Genomic DNA, 18,891 nt, shown 5'->3' with positions numbered 1-18,891 from the left:
TTCCAGAACCTCTTCTAAATACATCGCTGGACTCTTTTGGCTAAAAGGGTCGGGTTTGGATGCCTCCTACTTACATTTACCGTTTTAGCTCTGTCCACAAACTTTCTCGGGAACTGAAATTAAGGCTTTAGACGGTCACCCCAAAACACTAAATTCGATGCCCTTAAGCAACTGTGTTACTAATTTGGTGGTATTGTCAGGGTCATTTGCTTAAGTCAAATATTATCTTCTGCCCAAGTTTCAATTTCCTGCCCGATGTCTTGCAATTATCCCACATGAAATGAGAGCTTGTTCATGGTGTACCCAACTTCTCAATCGTTAACTGCTGGAGATAGGCACCCTGTGTGTGCCTGCACAGCAGATAAAGGAAATGGATTTATGCATAACTTGTTCTTCACCGAGTGGCTCTTTAGCGCAAGTAGGTGCAGGACTCATTGAACTGTGAATACTGAAACTCTTCAGTGATTCAATGGAGGTCATTTTTCAGTGGTACTACGCAATAAAATAGTATGTTTCAGATGTAGTGGTTGCTTACAAAGCCATGACTTCATTTTTTTGTGCTTTTTTCTGGAAAGGCACAGTATATTCATGGATGTAAACTTCTGAATTAAATAAATTAAATAAAAGAAATTTCTCTCATTATTCTGGCACTTAGCAAACATACTAACTGACCTAAATCAGAAGTTTTATCTAAACTATAAAAAGGATTTTGTGTCTTTTTACATAATGCATATAAATATCTGGTTTTAGGCGCATTTTTGTCATTGCTGCGTTTCAACTCAGTCTGTTTTTCCTGCATGCCATCGCTCCCATCTTAGAACATTTGCAAATGAAGATCACAAATTACATTATTTTTATTTGACAGGATGAGTGAACTTAAACAATACTTGCCAAACATGATTAAGTGCCCAGAGCAAGAGAAGGTAGCACTTTGGAAAATTGCAGTTAATTTGGGTCTAATTTACACAAAAAAAAAGAGAGAGGGGGATTCAAACGAGCCCTATTGGGAGGATCTTTAATTAAACCTGTGGTGAAAGACGCCTGTCAGAGTCACGTGCACTATAGACGCCTCATATAGAAACCCAGCGAAGGCCTCAATCACACAGCTCATCATCATTTTGTCAAATATACACATGTTGCCTGCATGATGTGCGCACATTAGAGGAGCGAAGGATGAACACGTGCTATAAATGGCCGCGCGATGGTCAGGGAGATTTGGGAATGGGGCACGGGACTACCCTACACATCGTTTATGGCTGCTGGTGTGTTAGAGAACATGTGATTATTTGGGTGTATGCATTTCCTATGTGGCTGGGCCTGAAGCTGTGAAATTACAGTCGGAGGATCTCAAAGTAAGCAAGGTGGAGGGCAGGGGAGGATAACTCAGGGGCTGACCGAGGAAGTACAACATCACATCATGACAGGAACCAGATTTACTGGAGCAAATGCACCCCAAGCCCTGGGTAATATATGTGCACTGAGAGGACCAAAAATAATGCACGACCACAAGGGTATGGCTGTGAAAAATCTGCTGCACACAAGTGAAAACATGCCCCCTGGTGGCTGAGCGGTTGCACTGCGTGTACTCAAATGTTGAGATCGAGGCCCTTTAACGTCCAAAGATGCAAAAAAACGAGCAAGAAATGTTAAAAATGTACTTCATCCCATGCTGCATCGTAACTAGACCAATCTGAACAAACAATGTGTATATTAAAGTTTAGATAACATTTCAATATTGTCCTACATTAGTTCTTTAAATATTTTAACTAATTAAAAAAAAGTCCAGATAACTCTCCTCCCTAACAAATCAGGACTTCAATTCACTTTAGTTCATTTCTACAGTGCCAATTCACAACAAAAAATAATTTCAATTCAATCTTAGTTATAAAACCCATAATTTATACAGTTTGCAATGTAGAGTAACTTTATTAAATCCTCACAGTAAACTTCTCATTGGTATAAATTGTTTGACCCATTTTCAGAAAGTGTTATGTACGAATTTTGTTTCCTGCATACAAACATTATAGATAACCGGTTTTTCAAATTAAATATTGCATAAAGTGGTTATATTTCTCCTCTTTTGGGGGGTTAGAAAATAAAATGCCAATCATGTGAGAAGAAAAGGAGGAACGGAAGAAAAGAACGACTATGACTGCTCATAAACATGCCTCTGTCGTTTCATACGTCAGTGTATGAATGTGGAAAGTAAACAAAATCGATCAAATATTTATGTAATAGCTGGAAGGACTGATCATAGGAAACATATCAAAAAACTAATTACATAGCTAAAGAAATTTTAAAATAATAAATAGTCATTTTCATAAGTAAGTAATCGTGACAAGTTTGTAATCCTTACAGGAATTAGAAAAAATAGAAAAGTAATAAATTTAAGGGATAAAGGTCAATAACAATACAGGAACTAAATGGCATCAAACTGTTTCTCAAATTCCTCAATACAATTTTCATTTATCCAGATTTTATTTCAAGAAGAGGGAAGACAGAAGAAAATGTGATAATCATGTGTCTGGATATTCAAGACATGGAGGCACTCTGACGTGACATGCCCGCTTTGGGAAGATCTGTCTGCTAATTACACCCTAGCTCTAAGGAGGGAGGTGCTTTTTTGGTGAGTTTTTTTTAATGATGTGAGGGGCAGATATGGTATAAATACCCACATCATTGTACTGGAGGGCAGCAGATCCTCAGTTGTGCTCCTACCCTAAGGATATACAGCAGCACCAGGAGCTCTCTGGTGCAGAAGAGATTTGGGTTTCTTCCCCTTTGGATGCCGGTATGTCCAACCTTCCTCTTCCACTCTCAGTGTTTATTTCTGTGGAGAAGCAATAGCAGAGACCTGGGCTTTCTCTAGGGCTTGGCTCAATGGAGAAACAACTTCAGGATGCTTCACTGGCAATATTCAGAAGATCCTGCTAACAGACTTCTTGTGTGCATTCTGCTGATGCCGATTTGCGGCTTCAGTGTTAGAGCAAACGTCTGTAGGACATGATAGAAAGTGATGCTAGAAAGATTTACCTGTGGGACAGTAGCACTGACAATCTCTTTCTCTTTTCCCGCAGGTTTGAGCTTGCAAGATGGACCTACGAGTGGCAAGCATCCTCCTTCTCATCGTGGCCTCTGCAGCAGCCACTGGAAAGGGCTACGTGGTGAAGAAAGTGGTGCCCATGAATGTTAAGAGCCACGGTGAGCAAAATGCAATCTTGTACACAGGCTGTTGGCTTAACAGTTTTTTTCTAAATGAAAAATTAAGCAAAACAATCAGCATTTCATCAACATGGAAGTCATTGTTACCTCAGCTGGACCTTGTGACATCTTGAATCTTGAAGAAATTAGCCGGTTTCGTGTGTCTGATGCACACAGGCAGCCAGGCAGATGCTGATCACAGCTGTGTAGGATTTTTAAAAACCGAACTCCACTTTGCTGAGCGGCAGTGCCGCTCTCTGATTGGCTGCGGCAGTGGACCTGCCTCTCTCCACTCATCCTTTCTGTTGAGATGCAGAATGACAGAGCTGTTCAGTGGGTGCAGAGTCAGACTCTCTTCTGCTTCTGGAGGTTGAAGAATCTGATACTTTGATACAGTTTTTTTTAATTTTTTATTTTATGTTTTTAAGAGATTGATGTACAGAAGTTCCCCTTAGCATTTAAACATAAAATTTTTTGACAAAATGCAAAGTTATAGAACTGCACTTACAATCTTATACATATACACATTATTATGCAGTTCTTTTTGTTTTTTAGCGAGATTGTTGCTTCTTTACATCAAGGATAAAATCTAGCTCCCTGTGTATGTTTGCAAGCCCTCCACAGAGAACGTTTTCCAGTCTACCCAGTAAAAAAACAAATGCAAAACAAGTCCACCACCTTAAAATATAAGGTTTTTTTAGATCTTTCCAAGAAGGCATCGCAAATACTCCATGTAGCCTTTCTGCGAGTAAACACCCTTGTTTTTATTTCCAGAAATGAGCTGCTTGTAGATTATTTTTGGTTTCGACACAGGCAATTAGAGCCCAGTAAGCCAGTGGTATGGTTTTCTTTGCCTGGGTGTGCCTGCTTAACACAAAACTCAGGACATCTGGTTTCGCTTTATCCAAACTGGGCCAGAATTAGCCAGAGAGTGTCGCAGGAGAGCAAGAGAGAGAGCTGAGCAGAAAGAGAGGGATGTTTTCACTCAAATTCGTGTGCCCACAATGAGAAACAATAACGAGTGCATCTCAATTAGACCCAATCAGATTCAAGGCCCATTATGTCTTTTAGATGGATTTATTTACGCTTTATTTTGTGAAAATCAGGTCGAGAACTCTTCTAATAGCTCCATTTTAAAATGAATTTGAATTACATTCCAACGCAAATTAGCTTATTATATTAAAGATTAAAAATCGTGTCACTGAATGGGACCAGTTGAGAACATAAACTAAACATTTTATACATTTTGTTTGTCTGAACATGCATGATGGTGGCTCAACACAACCCAACAACCAAAGTGTTATTTTACTATTTTGGTTTTGGTACTCATGATGATCCCTCTTTCTCTCTCACAGTGGTATCAGTGGCAGGTGAGCCTGGTCCTCCAGGTGAGCCTGGCCCTGAGGGACCTCAAGGCCCACCTGGCCCGCCAGGTCAGGATGGCGTAGGTTATTCTGGACCTCAAGGGCCTCCTGGACCTCCCGGACAGCCTGGCCGCTCTGTCGCTGGCAAACCTGGAACTCCAGGTGGACCTGGCAAACCCGGCATCCCTGGAGCACCTGGTGAGAGGGGAGACACCGGAGCCACTGGCCCTCAGGGACCAAGGGGAGTTCCTGGTTCTCCTGGAAGCCCAGGACCTGCTGGTCTGTCTGCAACTGGCAAACCAGGACCTGCTGGCCTTCCTGGAGCAATGGGACCAAGAGGAGAGCCTGGCTTGAAAGGACATCCAGGTGTTCCTGGACTTCCTGGGGCTAAGGGTGATAGAGGGTATGGAGCTCCTGGACCTCAAGGTGAAACAGGACCTCAGGGACCTATGGGTCCAACTGGAGCAACCGGTGCACCCGGAATCGGAAGGCCAGGCAAACCAGGTGCCAATGGTGAGCCAGGAAAGTCAGGTAGCCCAGGTAGAGATGGTGCTCCCGGCCCCATGGGACCACAGGGACCCAAGGGACACACTGGTGCCCCAGGTGTAGGTCTTCCAGGTAAATCAGGTGAGAATGGTGCCCCCGGTTTGCCTGGTCCTGTTGGGCCTAAGGGTCATCAGGGACCTGCTGGAGCTCCTGGTGCTCCTGGAGTTCCAGGTTATGGAAAGCCAGGTGCAAATGGTGAGAAGGGAGAGAGAGGAGCCCCAGGTAGCCCAGGTGCCACAGGTGCAAAGGGAGAGCAGGGCCCAACAGGTTATACTGGGGCTACTGGTGCCACTGGCCCAATGGGTCCAACTGGACCTCAAGGTGAAAGAGGTTTCCCTGGAGCCACTGGCCCCGCTGGTCTTAAAGGTGACACAGGTTCAAGTGGACCTCAGGGACCTAAGGGACATAAGGGAGATCAGGGAGCACAGGGTTTCCAAGGCAAGCAGGGTTATCCAGGGGCAGCTGGTCCTCCTGGACCCAGAGGGGCCACTGGACCTGCAGGTGACAAAGGTGATGTTGGTGCCCCAGGTACCCCAGGTTCTCCAGGTATCCCAGGGCCTGCTGGACCCAAAGGACACACTGGTCGCCCTGGTGAGCCAGGTGCCTCTGGATCTGATGGATCCCCAGGTCCCAGAGGACCTGCTGGACCACAAGGACCTGCTGGTGCTACTGGTGCTAAGGGACACCCCGGTCTCCCTGGACCTCCTGGTCCTGCTGGTTTGGCTGCAAAGGGTGTTTCTGGACCTCAGGGTCCCCCCGGTCAACCCGGTGAGCCCGGATCTGATGGAGAGCCCGGCCCCGCTGGCCCTCCTGGTCCCCCTGGACCTCCTGGTGAGGTTGTCTTCGAGAAGGGCATGGGTCTGAGTGAGGTTATGGTCAAGTCCCCCATGTCTGCATTCACCGCAGTTCTGGCCACTCCCTACCCTGCTGCTGGCACTCCCATCAAGTTTGACCAGATTGTTTACAATGCTGAGAATCACTATGACCCTGAGTCAGGCATCTTCACCTGCCAGGTTCCTGGAGTTTACTACTTCTCCTACAGCATCCATGTCAATGGAGCTCATGCCCTGGTGGCTCTGTACAAGAATGGCCAGCCAATTATGTTCACTTATGATGAGTATAACAAGGGTTTCCTGGACCAGATGTCTGGTAGCGCTGTCCTCTTGCTCGATGAGCAGGACACAGTCTACGTCCAGATCCCTGATGAAGAGGCTAACGGTGTCTTTGCTGCAGAGAATGTCCACTGCTCTTTCTCTGGATTCCTCATTGCCTCAACGTGATACGTTGGCGCAGAAGTTTCCAAAAAGCCAACCAACTAATTTTGCAATCTATTTCTCAAAGTAAAAACTCCCTGTTCATTTACCGCAACCCAATAGACAGGCAGTGCAACCTTCTTGAGGAATAGTAGCATCTTAACTTGAAAACTACAAGAAATGGGTGCTTAAAAGAAGGAAAACTAATTTATGAAAACAGTTGATTTAAGGAGGGAGAAAGCAATACACAATGTTCCAGTGATGTTTGTAATGTAAACAGCATGTGAAATCGAGGTGTTATAACTGTGTTGTGTCTAAAAGTTTTTGGTTTTTTTCACACACTGCTCCTTTTATACTGACTTAAACTAATGTCTTTGAACTTAATGTCTGTCTTCTTCGTTTTTGTACAATCTTGATTTTTTTTTCTTTTTTTTCCTTTGGGCATGGAAGGGAACAACAATCTTATCAAAGTACATTAATTCTTCTCTCTGCAACATGTTTGTGACTAAATGTGACTTGAATATATTGTGAAATATGGTGATCAAATTGACTTTTGTTTCTAAACACAAACTGTTTCAGCAGCAACATTGTTATAACCCTTGACATGCATTGTGCCATGTAAAACGAGACCAAAATAAATAATGTCTTACTGAATCCTTTCCCTCAGACTCATTTTTATGGAAGTATTTCGCTTAATGAACATTATTTATGTCTACTAAGACCTTCAGTAAAACCCTATTAATATAATAAATATACAGAAAATTTTAATTATAATGTGTATCTCCCTAATTGGAAAAAAAGTAGAATCAACCTCAATTCAGTGAGACCAACCAAGGGTCACAGTTTAGAATCGACCTGTTTGGGACTGACGGAGAAGACTTATCACATTTGTCATGGTCGCATGCTAAACTGTATCATCCAAAGGTTCAACGAAGCAAAGCTGGTCTTTCTTTACAAATGAGGTGACTCCTGATGAAAGGTTCTTTGTGCTGGAACTTATTTAGGTGTATAGGATTAGGTGTAAAGAGAGCAAAAAACAAATACACATCGTACTTTTAACATTTACATTTGTATTTTTGCCATTTACTGTATAGCAGCTTCCTTCCACTTTATGCTTTTGTGATATATGGTATTTGTTTACCACTTAAATCACAGTGAAATACATGGAAGCATTTGGTTTTGATGTGAAAATAATCTGAAGCGGTTTCAAGTGTGTGAAAACTTTTGCAAGGTATGCAATGGGTAAATGACCTAGGACAGCTGCTGTGCTGACAACCTTCTAAAAAGAGAAGTTCATATTTACAGCATAACAGATATGAAAGACTAATTTGCATCTCAGCTCACTCCACTCTAAGTACATATAAAAGAGCTTTAAAGGGAGTTATGGGGGCATATAACTGTGAATTTCACTGCTTGTTAAAGATTTCCCAAGTTACCACTTCGTGGTTATTTCTGTTACCGATGCACGACGGTTCTTGATTTAGTGCCGTGTGAAGGATCAAAGATCACAAGTGTGCAGCATAAATATGCAGCCTCACCCTGAATGTAGTGGAGTTGCTCTGCATTCCTTTAAGTGATTTAATGATTAGCATTGCAGTGAAAGGCATGTGCATATCTCATCAAACCTGTTTCTCAGAAACATGATCAATGCACATATTACTTGATCGTTAACAAATGTAGCCTCTGTTTATATTCATCGTGACATGGCTTAAACATGTAAGAATCAGGAGAACATAAACTCTGTTTGATTGGCTTCCTCAAACTATTAGTTGCATCTGAAATGTTTTGTAAAACACTCACCAAGATAGGTTTTTTGGCATAAATTCAAAACTGCTCATGCACCAAAAACACATAAAGTTAATGTTATTTGTATTTTTATCCATAATAAGACATACACAACTATGGAACCAAAGGGAAGAGAAAAGCTCAATCTAATTTTCTCACCGCTGGAGCGTATTAATAAGCAAAAGTCGTTTGGTGATTTTGTTCTGTGAGAGAAGAAATCCAACTGGGACTTTTCAGGATGGTGTAAAAGAATACCATACCTAAAGTAAAGCACAGCAGTGGCTTAGTGTTGCTTTAGGGCTGTTTTGTTTCCTAAGTCTAACTCTAGAGGCCTACAGTGAGTGGAGGGCAACATGCATTCACTTAATTAAGCATCAGGAAATCCTGGGAGAAAATGTCCTGCTGCCTGTAAGAAAGCTGAAGTTTGGGATTTGTCGGACCTTCAAAGAGAACAACAATCCCAAGCGCATCTCAAAGTTCACATAGTTTCAGAGAAAGTCCTTAAAGTTTTAGGAAGATTTTAAAATGGGTGCTTGTAGGCCACAAATGGATAAATATTACAGGCCTTTTTCCACCGGGAGTTTGTTAATATTTGCTAGCGGAAGCTGCGACTTGTGTCTGCAGTTGCTTCACATTTGTATCAGGCTGTAACCACAAAAAATGTCAATTTACAAAGGTTCACATATGTTAAATATGTTTTGTGAACAGGTAGAGTAATTTTAACACAGCAGTGTGCAATAAAAGTTTTTTTTTGTTTTTTGACATTTTTGAAGTGAATCACACAATAAGCGAAAATAAAATCTGAATCCTAATAAGATACAGACTGGCTTTAGACCTTATCTCAAGGTTTTCGACTCTGCTGCTTAAAGCTTTGAAAAGCAGGTTTGCCATTGAAGTCACAGTGAGCGTGGCCCTAAAAATAGTTTGGGTGTGGAATAAGGGAGCAGGGAAGGTTGTTTGGTAAGGCAGCAGCTGTTTGATCTTTCTTTGGTGAGAGGGCGAGACAGTGGTTAGGTGAGAGGCCCAGGGCAGAGAGCGGAGTGGAAGCTGCCATTGGGTTGGAGGATAAAGATGGACAGACAGAAACATAGATGCACCACTTCCTGTGTTGCCAAAACACAGGAACCAAAAGGATTTCTCCCTTCACCTGACATCTCAAAACTATTCATGTGTTGTTGTTGTTGTTGTTTTTTTTAGAATAAAAGAAGAGAAGTAGCCGCTTCCAGGACGGAGGATGATGTATGGGCGTGATGAGATATTTCAGCAGTGAGGCACACTGGGGGACTAAACCGAGCAACAAATACCTCACCAACTTAACCGAGCTGGACAAGAAAACCAGGAAGCAGAAATAGAAATATTATGTGTAAAGCACGCCCTTCTTGTGGTGGCCAGAGCTGCAACGCACAAAGTAAAACTGGGTGCAAAGCAAATAGATGGTTCGCAGTGTACATGGACGCAGTTGTGGACTGTGAAAACCACCCTGGAGAAGTTTGTGGCAGTCTTCTAAACTTTTAAAATAAGTCGGGTGTTTTTACAGGGCTTGAGGTTTGGCAAGAAGAATACCAATGTGTCAATACAGAGCAGTTGCTTGCTGTGAATATAGATTTTAGCCAACTTCAAATGCCTTCCATACCCACTAAACCCTCATTTTGAAGGTCATTAAACAGAAGCCATTCAAAATAATTTAAACTGTAATCAAGCGTAACAGTTTTTTATTAGCCGGTAGATCCCGTACACCACATGATAGGATTTCTAAAAGATTTACATTTGCATTATCGTGTATAAAACTGCCTCAGATTCAACTGTTAACACTTTTTTCCAACTTAAATTATTAATTGAAATGATCCTTTAATGTGTTTCTCACTTAAAGTATTTAGCTGGGCCTGAGCACAGTGCTAAAATGAAACAAGCAGCCTGAGCTTCTTAACTCCCATGCAGTCGATTAAAAAGTTCATTTTATCTTCGGTTCTTTGGAAGAAAGTTCTTTACATCCTGCCTTGTTAGAATAGCTTTAAAAAATGTTTTACGTTGATGAATCATGTGACTGTTTTGTACCAAAAACTAGGCTGAAGGTCAGAGGAGATCAGGCCTTTTTTGTGAGATTGTTAAACAATTTGAACATTAGACAAGCTTCTTTTCTGTTTTTTTTTTCTAGATCTCTCTTTAAAACACTTATTTTCAGTGCTTATTGTTTTTTGGGGTTTTTTTAAGGTTTTCTTCAGGTTTATTAACCTTTATTGAACAGGAGTCAGAAAGGACAATTGGTTATGAGAGGGGGAAGACATGTGGCAAAGACCTCTGACTATGGTTTGCCCCTTTACCCCTGCACCACAGTCGCAGCCCGTCAGTGGCTTTTGACACATAAGTTGTTTTCTGTTTTATAATTCTGTAGTTTTTTTTAAGTACTTCTTATTCTGCTTTTTTTTATGTTTTAATTTTATTATTATAAGATTTCATATTTTCTTGGTTTTATCTGCCCCAACTGTATGGCACTTTTTTGTAAACAAATGCTTTGGGTGTTTTTTAATGTCCTTTATAAATAAACAATGAAGTGAAATAGGAAGGAATCTAATTGTGCTTAATGTTCGTGACCATTTTTATTTGTTTTGCATTGGGTTTTTTTTTTATGTCTGTGCTAAAGGTCACTTAGTGACATTCTTTCAGTGTCACACAATCCAGAAAGCCTGTTTTTAGGTGTGACCTGTGACAGGAAAAACCGCTGTTGGGACCAGCGCCGACTATGACGCCACAGGGATTCAGATGTCCAAAGTCGGTTCCCTGAAAGAGACAACAGCAATCCCTGGTGGTTCTGGAACCAAAGGCTGGTGAATCCAGGTATTTACAAGACCTTGAATTCCTCCTTCCTGTTTCTATTCCCACACAAGATTAAGGGAAAATTAGGCTCAGAATTAGCTTAGACCTAGCCTGGTAAAAACCAGCCCGTTGTTCTACACTTTGCTTCATCAAGAGGATCTGGACTCTCAGAATCAATTGCTTTCTGAAGGCATGACCTGTGTTGAGGTTTTAAATTTTATCCAAACACCAATGTTTGCCTGTGATGTATGTAACGTCCCACTTTGACAATAAGAAGCTAACCGGAAATTGCCTGCGCTGTAAGCAACTCTCCTCCTCTGTGAAGAGAGAAGTACCGGTCAGAACGGGGAGACTGTTAAAGTTTACTCAATATTTGGAAGAGCAGCCAACGCGGATTGAACAGCTTCGTTCACTTCCTTCGCCGCCATTGTGAAAACTACAGTCGGACTACAATTCTAAAACAGTGCAGGAAATGGAAGTCATTGTTCTCAACTTCTGTTTCTGTTTGCTGTCTGGCCTTGTCAAAAATCAACTGGAGACAATCCAAGTCAAGGGGAGAAAGCCCACTGTGCTGAAAGCAAGAAGAGTGGATGTCTGGTAATGGAAAGATGGCCTCCGATGCAGATCTCCGAGGCTTGCCACTCTCATTCTCTCAGCTCAACAAAAACAACTCATTCTTCGATGCTCCATAGAGCTGCCTCTGGATATTGCAGTTAGTTCCCTTATGATGTACAGAGAAGTGTGCACCTTTTGGATCACAGCTGGTCATTAGCATATAATTATTTTTTCTTTTCCCAGTTTTGGGGAAAAACACACAAATGAAAAAAGGAACATTTGAAAAGAACAAATGAAAAAGGAAAATTGGAAAAGGATAAATGAAAAAGAAATCAATGAAAAATAAATTTAAAAGAATAAGTAAAAAAAATGATAAAAGAAAATGAGAAAATGAAAATTAAAAATTGGAAAAGGATGAATGAAAATGAAAAAAACAGAAAAGAAATGAAAAAGGGAAATTGAAAAAAGATAAGTGAAAATGGAAAACGGGGCAGAAATAAAACTGGGAATAAATGTATGAATAAATATCAATGGGAATAAAGATGCCAATTGCTCAATAATTTTACCCTTTTTTTATTTTTACTCATTCCTTCATTTTCTGTTTTTATTTAATTTTGGCTGAAATGGCTCTCCATATAAGCTCAGTTTCGAAGTTTAAAATAAAATCTCCCTTCAAGTCTTACGACATCCACAAGAGGGAGCTGTTGAGTAAATGTAAATGTCCCTTCGTGTCGTTGCCGCCCCGCCCCCTCCTGTCTCTGTCGTCGTGCATTATGTGGAAAAAGAAAAGCTCACAGTGCCAACTCACACTTCATCGTTTTATTCTTCAGAATTCACAGGAAACAAACTCAACACCTTGTTACCAGTTTTTGCAGGCAATGTTACATTCCGTACTGAAAAAATGTGAGCCTCGTTATATACAGAAAGAGAAGCCGGTAGAGGACAGCGTCTGAAATCCTGACTTTGTGTGCTTTTGACTTGTGGATTCAGAGTGGTGTTGCAGTCATCACAGCATGATGCAAAAGTCTGCTTAAAACATCTCCCAATTTTATTCAATCTTACAAATGGTGAAAAAAAAAGAAAGAAAAAAGAAAAACTTCATTTACAATGGGTAATCAGTTAAAAACTTCAGTCATTAGGTACATCTCAGCCATAAAACCAGTAATATCAAAGTCTATACAACGTGCATCACTACAGGATTTTGAAACGGTGGAGTCTAATGGAAAGTGGTGAGCACCAATCATCGTTTTGACGGCTAAATCTATTTCAGGAATGGTTTGTGTTCACAGGAGCGTTGAGCTTAGAGAGTTGTAAACAACTGTACACTGCAATGACAACTTAAGACTCGCTTAAGGACCTCCCCTTTAAATATCACACTGTGTCAGACCTTGCAGAGACAGCTTGAGCTGCTACATCCAATTGCCCAGCACCAAATACTTTGATTAAATATATGGAAATAAAAAAAGATTCAGTAATGTTGTGATGGTATCACCTTAATAAAAAAAATAATAAATCCACTCACATTATGCACTTTCACACTCACCCATGTTACAAATGCAAGCACCAAGAAGCAGTGAGGAGCATCGCTCTCTGCTGCACCTCCTGTCCATCACTGCTTGGGACTTTGCAGTCATTATGGATGAGATGGTTGTAGAGTAGTAAACATATACGACAAAAAAAAAACAACAAAAGAGAAAATTAACAAAAAAAAAAATTCCCTGGTTTTAGACAAGTCCTCGAGTTCCTTCAGACAGGCTACATCGTCTCCTTCATTCTGGTGCGTTGTTCAGCAGGGGTTACTCGGTGACGGCGGTGGCCTCCGGACTGGCTGCCGTCTCTGGCTCGGTTGGAGAAGCTTTGGCCGGCTTCTCTTCTCCTTCAGCTGCTTGCTCGGCCTTCGGCTCCTCCGCCTTCGCCTCTTCGGCTGCGGTCTCCTTGATTTCCCCTCCGCTCCCCTCAGCCGGCTCGGCCTCCTCGGCGGGGGCCTCGGTGGATTTCTCACCTTCGGCCGGGTCTGCAGCAGCGGCCGCCCCCTCCTCAGATGCCTCTTCGGACTCCTTCTTGGTCTTTTTGAAGGAGAAGCCGCTGAGCTTGAAGGAGGGCTTCTTGAAAGAGAAACGCTTTTTCTTCTGCTTGCCGTCCTCGCTGGTGGACGGGGTACCTTCCTCCGGCTTGGCAGAGGTCTCCCCGTTTGTGGTGGATGCCTCCTTGTCTCCTTGGGCCTCGGCGTCCTCTACTTTTTCGCCTTCTTCTTTTGGCACCTCTTCAGTGGGTGCTTTTTGGCCTCGGTGTGCATCTCCAGTCTTGTTGCCCGGCTTCTCTAGAAAGAGGTCAAAAAGGTCCAAATCATGGCGTTATTTAAGATTTGTGTTGGGACCGTCTTGACATTAGTGAGGACAACACTGGAAAAACTTCTTTGTAAACGGTATCAACGGGATACCGTTGGATTTAACCAAATTCCAAAACTAGAAATATTCAAAAGAAGCTACCCACACAGCCCTCCAAAGGAAAAGGAAAATTGCACAGACATCTGTTACTAGGAGAATGACGACACACGTCTAGCTTTCAGCAGTAGGCTCGGGTTTTTAAACTGCAATAAAGCCGGGACACCACTAGAGGGCGTTCAGTCTGTAGAAACAACATAGGAATTTGGGATTAAAAAAAAAATTCTACCATAAACCAGCTAAATCGATATGCACTAACCAAATCTCTGAGCGCTTCATACATTTCGACCGTAGTGCTATTTGAGTTTATTGAGTCTAAGGTTCATTTATGCAACAAAAAAACAAAACAAAAAGCGTTTCTTTTCTTGAACCTGGCAACAAAGGCGTGGTACCGATTTTTAAAATGGCCATGCCACGGTGAGGGGCGACCACAGACCCCTGCTGCACAGTCCCAAAAAAAACAACGCACATCCACTCAAACCATGCAAAATAAACTCTCACAAACCCGTCTTCTGCACATTTAAAGAAAAAAAATTAATAAATTATAAATAATCAAAATGCGTTCAAAGCTGCACAAGACGCCGACTTTCAGAACCAATTAAAAAGCATCCCGATGAAATCCCGGGTCTGGACCGGGTTTTTGTCAAACAACCGAACGGCAGCGTGGAAGAACATATAGGCGCATGTGGCCACTTTCCCTGAATGCCGGTGAGCGTGGGGATGCGCCACGGGGGGGAACATGGAGCACGCCATTGACGCAACACATTGCTAAATTGAGGCGAAATTCCGCGCGGGGCAATTAAGGATTTAATAATTCAGGGCGGCTCGTTTACCTGTCCGTTCGCCTTCGACGCAACAGCCGCTCCTTCTGCGGGCTTTTCCGCCGCGGCCTCGTCTTTCCCGGCGGTTTTGGAGATTTGCGCTCCCATGCTTTTTTTTTTTTTTTGTTCCAACAAAGGAACCCGACCGATCAAATGAATGAACAAAAGACCGCAAGCTTCCTCCCGAAACGAAATTCAAGGCACGCCGCTCTGCCTTCTTTGCGCGAAACAAACCGAGAAATAAGCCTGAAATGTCCCCCCCCAAAAAAAATCAGACCGCAATGAGAGTAATGAGCACTTGGGGGGAGAAAATGTAACGAAGGCGCAAAAGAAATCCGGGTTTTTTTTCTTTTTTTCTCTCTCTCTCTTTTTTTTTTCCTCGAGCAGAGTTTGTAGATGGGGAGAAATTGGCCCCGCCGCAAATGAGATGCGGAGTACAACGCCCAAGTCCGCTGATGAATGGGCGCCGAGGCTGTGACGACAAAAAAAAGCCCCCGCGTCTCCGCCAATCACGAGCCTGGAACGTAAAGCGGGGCGGGTGCTGAGAGGGTAGGGGTCGTGCAGCGGGGAGGGGGGACGCGGACAATGGGAGAGACACAACAACATGGCCTACAACTTTGTGGATCCACGTTAGAGCGGGGAGACGGGACCGTTTTCCGCCGGGCTCTTTACTCTGAGCATCTGATGTGGAGGCTGATTTGGAAACGTAGATATTTTTGGGAACGCTGCAAGAAAAGATATGCATTTACAATTTTTTGGGGGGGTGTTGTTTTTTTTGTTTTTTTTACTGATATTCTTTTTTTTTTCCCCTCTGCAGGAAAAGCAACAAATTTTCTTTTTTGTACATTTTATTTTAGCTAATCCCATTGAGGATGTTTTCTTCTTTAATAATTTTTTTTTCAAATCAATATTTTTTTTTAAAGATTGGATCGCCCCTAGACAAACGAATGCGATCGATATATCTTTTTACGTACACAAACAGTTATTTTTCTCACCATCTGACAACAAATCAGACCACACATCTCTTCTAATTATTATTCATATTTTTGAAATGCCAACAAATTTCACGCGACAGCTGTTTTGTTTGCCTGCTTCATATTCAGGAGTTTGGGGAACAATTTGGAGAAGCTAAGGTGATGATGTCATGACTTTTGTGAACATTTTGAGTGGATAAGGGAGAAACTTGGTATGTATTTTAAGGCGACAAATTATATTTATTCCCTTTCAGACGATGCGGGCCGCAGGACCGCTCTGAAAAGACCAAACACCAAAAATAACAACAGAACAGGCGTGGTTAGAAGTTTGCAAATGCACTCAGGATGATAGTTCTTAAAATAAGTCATCATGTGGTCTGATCAAACTAGAATTTAAGTGTTTGGTCATAATGTCCGCTGTTATATTTGGAGGGGGAAAGAGGAAACCCTGCAGGCCTGAAAAAACATCCAAACTGGAAATTATGAATCTAGAGTCATCTTATTACGGGGGAGTTTAAATGCTTTGGTGCTCTCCACAAAATAAAATAGATGGCATCGTGAGGAAGGAAAATTATTTTTTGAAATATTGAAGCTGCATCCCAGGACATCAACCAGGAAGTAAAAAGCCACAAGCAGAGCTTTCAAATGGAAAATGACCATTTGCTACAAAGTGGCTTGAGGAACATCAAAGTCAATGTTTTGGAGTGGTCATCAAAAATCTTGTTTCTTCTCCCTGGAAGTCATGTTACTGAGAGAGAGGCTTTCCTGAAGGTCTCAGAGATCATTAAAAATAATAAGTGGCTAAAGGTAAAAAAAAAAATTAAATAAAAAAGGAAATCAGTGGAGACATACAAACAAACTGGTCCGAAATTGGATGTATCATCTGAATATTGTCATAAAGGCTTTTCCACTGATGACTGTGAAGGGCATGAAATACGTTTACAAGCAATTTTTTTCGATCAAGTGAAAACAAAAGCAGACATGTCGTTTTCAGAAATAAACCTCCATCTTTAAATGTAGCCTTGTCCACTTCCATCCATTCACTTTGGTGGACTAATAGTAAATTAATATAATGTAGAAAACGCTGCAGAGCTTAATTATCCATTCCACAGCTCCCATTTTATTTGGAATGGAAGTTTCAATGTCTCTGAATCTGAATTGTTATGTGTGAAAACGACATCATTGTGTTTAGATGGTCTGTCTGCTGCTGTGTTATCAGGGCCCCCTCCTGACATATGCCCCTCTGAGTAAACAGACCTCCCCTGTAACTATAAGCCCCTGCACCCATAACATCCCTCGTCGCTCCTCTTGCATAATAGTGTCTTGTCTGCTTGTTGCAGCTGGAGCATCCCAGTGACCCAGATATAATGAGACTTTATGGCTCTGCTGTCTGCTCCGCCAGCCTGCAGCGCTCCAGCTCCACCAGCAGCAACAAATCTTTCTCTCTCTCTCTGCTATCACTGCCTGACCCATATCTCCATGGTTACCGGTCCAAAATGGCTGCGAGGAAGAAGCTGAGCACTGGCTGACAAGGTGCTTTAGCGACTGTGACCTCTGGTTGCGGAGGAGAGAACATGAGAGCGAAGTCGAAGGCTGCACAGCAAACACAGACGGAGGATTAAGGGTGACTCCTTTCACCCCCACCTCTCTTCTCCCGCTAACTAGGCCACCTTCATTGTTGCCATATTCTGATGACATGCAAAGCTATAATTATGATAAGGAGCAGCGAAGAATATGTAAACGTAGAGACAAAGGCATTGGGGCACGGACTGTTTTCAAACGGCAAGAAGATTAAACATTTAGTTCACTGAACTAAGAGTTCTTAAATGTAACGCTTCACACTCAATACAAAACATAGGAATTATTTCAAACCAATCAGGTTTTTTTATTTTTTTAAAGAGCCATAGACCTAAAAATAAAAAATGGGGCAGGTTGAGGACAAGAAAGAGCAACAAAGATCAAACCTGTAATCTGAAAATAAAATAATCCAAATCAAATTATGAGGTAAATGTTAAGGTCAGTGTCTGTGTTTTGAATAGCGGGTATCTAAGCCTCTTAATTCTGAAACTGATTACATTACGTGCCTTTTAAGATGATAAAATGACCTCTAGACACAAAAGATGATCTTTTGTTGTATCTGAACAAAACACCCCATGTAGCAGACATTATAATTTGAGTTGGAATAAATAACAATATTTTAAACCCATCAAGCTGATTTCCAAAAACATGAAGGTTGATGCATCTCTCTGTGTTTTGTTTTTTTGGAGGGTTTTGTTGTTGTTGTTTTTTTTCTCCCCCTTTTGAAAGTGGTTTTCATAAAAACATCAAATCTGATCTTTCACACACATTTCACTTTGAATAAAACAAACTCTTGTCCTACACTGACAGAGTCCTACATCCTCAAATGAATTTCATTGTCCGTTTCAATCGAACAATGAAAAGCTTGAGGTGCTTTTCCACACATCTTGTTCTTTGTGTCACGCCAAACACAACTGGAGTGTTTGTTGCTCAAAAGCTCAATGAGCTCGACATTTGTCTGGTTCATAATTGCTGTTTTGTAAAAGGGATAATTGGTCTAACTTTCAGTTTGGCGAGATTTTGACAATTGCCAAAACCTCCCTTATTAAGAAAAACGAACTTAAGACATTTAATTGCTTGTTCTCTTGTCTTCTACTTTGTCCGAAGAAACATTACTATTTAGTGATTCTGAAGTTCAAAATGGGCAGAGGCAGAGCTGACTTTGACAACAGTCCTTGAACGTGGCACACAGTGCAAGATTACTTTACGATCTGAATTATAACTCTTGCTACACTCTATGAATATGTCTTACTTGCACAACTTCTTAGTATAGCAGAAATGCTTAAATAGAGACTTGAGTCCATTTAGGAATGGACAGCAGATTATGGGTGGTTATTTGTGGAGTCAGACTCTAAAAGAGGACTACCAGGACAAAGAAATGGGGGCCACTTTCCAACTGACTTGGTGACATGTGTAGGCGGAAAACCACTGGGAAAGCTGTTTCTGCCCAAGCGTTAACATTATGACTGATTCGTTTTGTAAACTCCACCAGTTCGGCTTGTGACAATCACACAGCATGATACTGCCCTCCCCATGCTTCACAACTAGGCTGACAT

General features: G+C 41.8%; 2 protein-coding genes across 2 annotated transcripts; one reads left to right on the top strand and one right to left on the bottom strand.

Annotated features, from left to right (window-relative positions):
* The first annotated feature begins 2,701 nt into the window (after window positions 1-2,701).
* On the top strand, window positions 2,702-7,018 carry col10a1a (collagen, type X, alpha 1a). The gene is made up of 3 exons (XM_055038777.1): window positions 2,702-2,793; window positions 3,079-3,201; window positions 4,557-7,018. Exons 2-3 carry the CDS (start codon window positions 3,093-3,095, stop codon window positions 6,389-6,391), a joined length of 1,944 nt encoding a protein of 647 aa, XP_054894752.1. The 5' UTR covers window positions 2,702-2,793; window positions 3,079-3,092; the 3' UTR covers window positions 6,392-7,018.
* A 5,304-nt stretch (window positions 7,019-12,322) lies between these two features.
* LOC129365306 (myristoylated alanine-rich C-kinase substrate-like) lies at window positions 12,323-14,891 on the bottom strand. The gene is made up of 3 exons (XM_055038440.1): window positions 14,796-14,891; window positions 14,334-14,403; window positions 12,323-13,838 (listed from the first exon to the last, which is right to left on the bottom strand). The coding sequence occupies exons 1-3, from the start codon at window positions 14,889-14,891 to the stop codon at window positions 13,315-13,317; spliced, it is 690 nt and encodes a 229-aa protein (XP_054894415.1). The 3' UTR covers window positions 12,323-13,314.
* Window positions 14,892-18,891: the final 4,000 nt, after the last annotated feature.

The sequence above is a fragment of the Poeciliopsis prolifica genome, unplaced genomic scaffold (assembly GCF_027474105.1).
Source record: "Poeciliopsis prolifica strain line A6 unplaced genomic scaffold, Auburn_PproV2 SCAFFOLD013, whole genome shotgun sequence".
Taxonomy (NCBI): Eukaryota; Metazoa; Chordata; class Actinopteri; order Cyprinodontiformes; family Poeciliidae; genus Poeciliopsis; species Poeciliopsis prolifica.
Note: the sequence above shows the minus strand (reverse complement) of the source record. Positions and strands in the feature narration are given on the sequence as shown.

Excerpts from the sequence above, each read along its gene's own strand:
- col10a1a (XM_055038777.1), top strand. The coding sequence starts at position 3,093 with ATGGACCTACGAGTGGCAAGCATCCTCCTTCTCATCGTGGCCTCTGCA. Across the intron at positions 3,202-4,556 it reads CATGAATGTTAAGAGCCACG|TGGTATCAGTGGCAGGTGAG; the intron begins GTGAGCAAAATG and ends TCTCTCTCACAG.
- LOC129365306 (XM_055038440.1), bottom strand. The coding sequence starts at position 14,891 with ATGGGAGCGCAAATCTCCAAAACCGCCGGGAAAGACGAGGCCGCGGCG. Across the intron at positions 14,404-14,795 it reads CGTCGAAGGCGAACGGACAG|CAGGGGTCTGTGGTCGCCCC; the intron begins GTAAACGAGCCG and ends GGGACTGTGCAG. Across the intron at positions 13,839-14,333 it reads TACCACGCCTTTGTTGCCAG|AGAAGCCGGGCAACAAGACT; the intron begins GTTCAAGAAAAG and ends ACCTCTTTCTAG.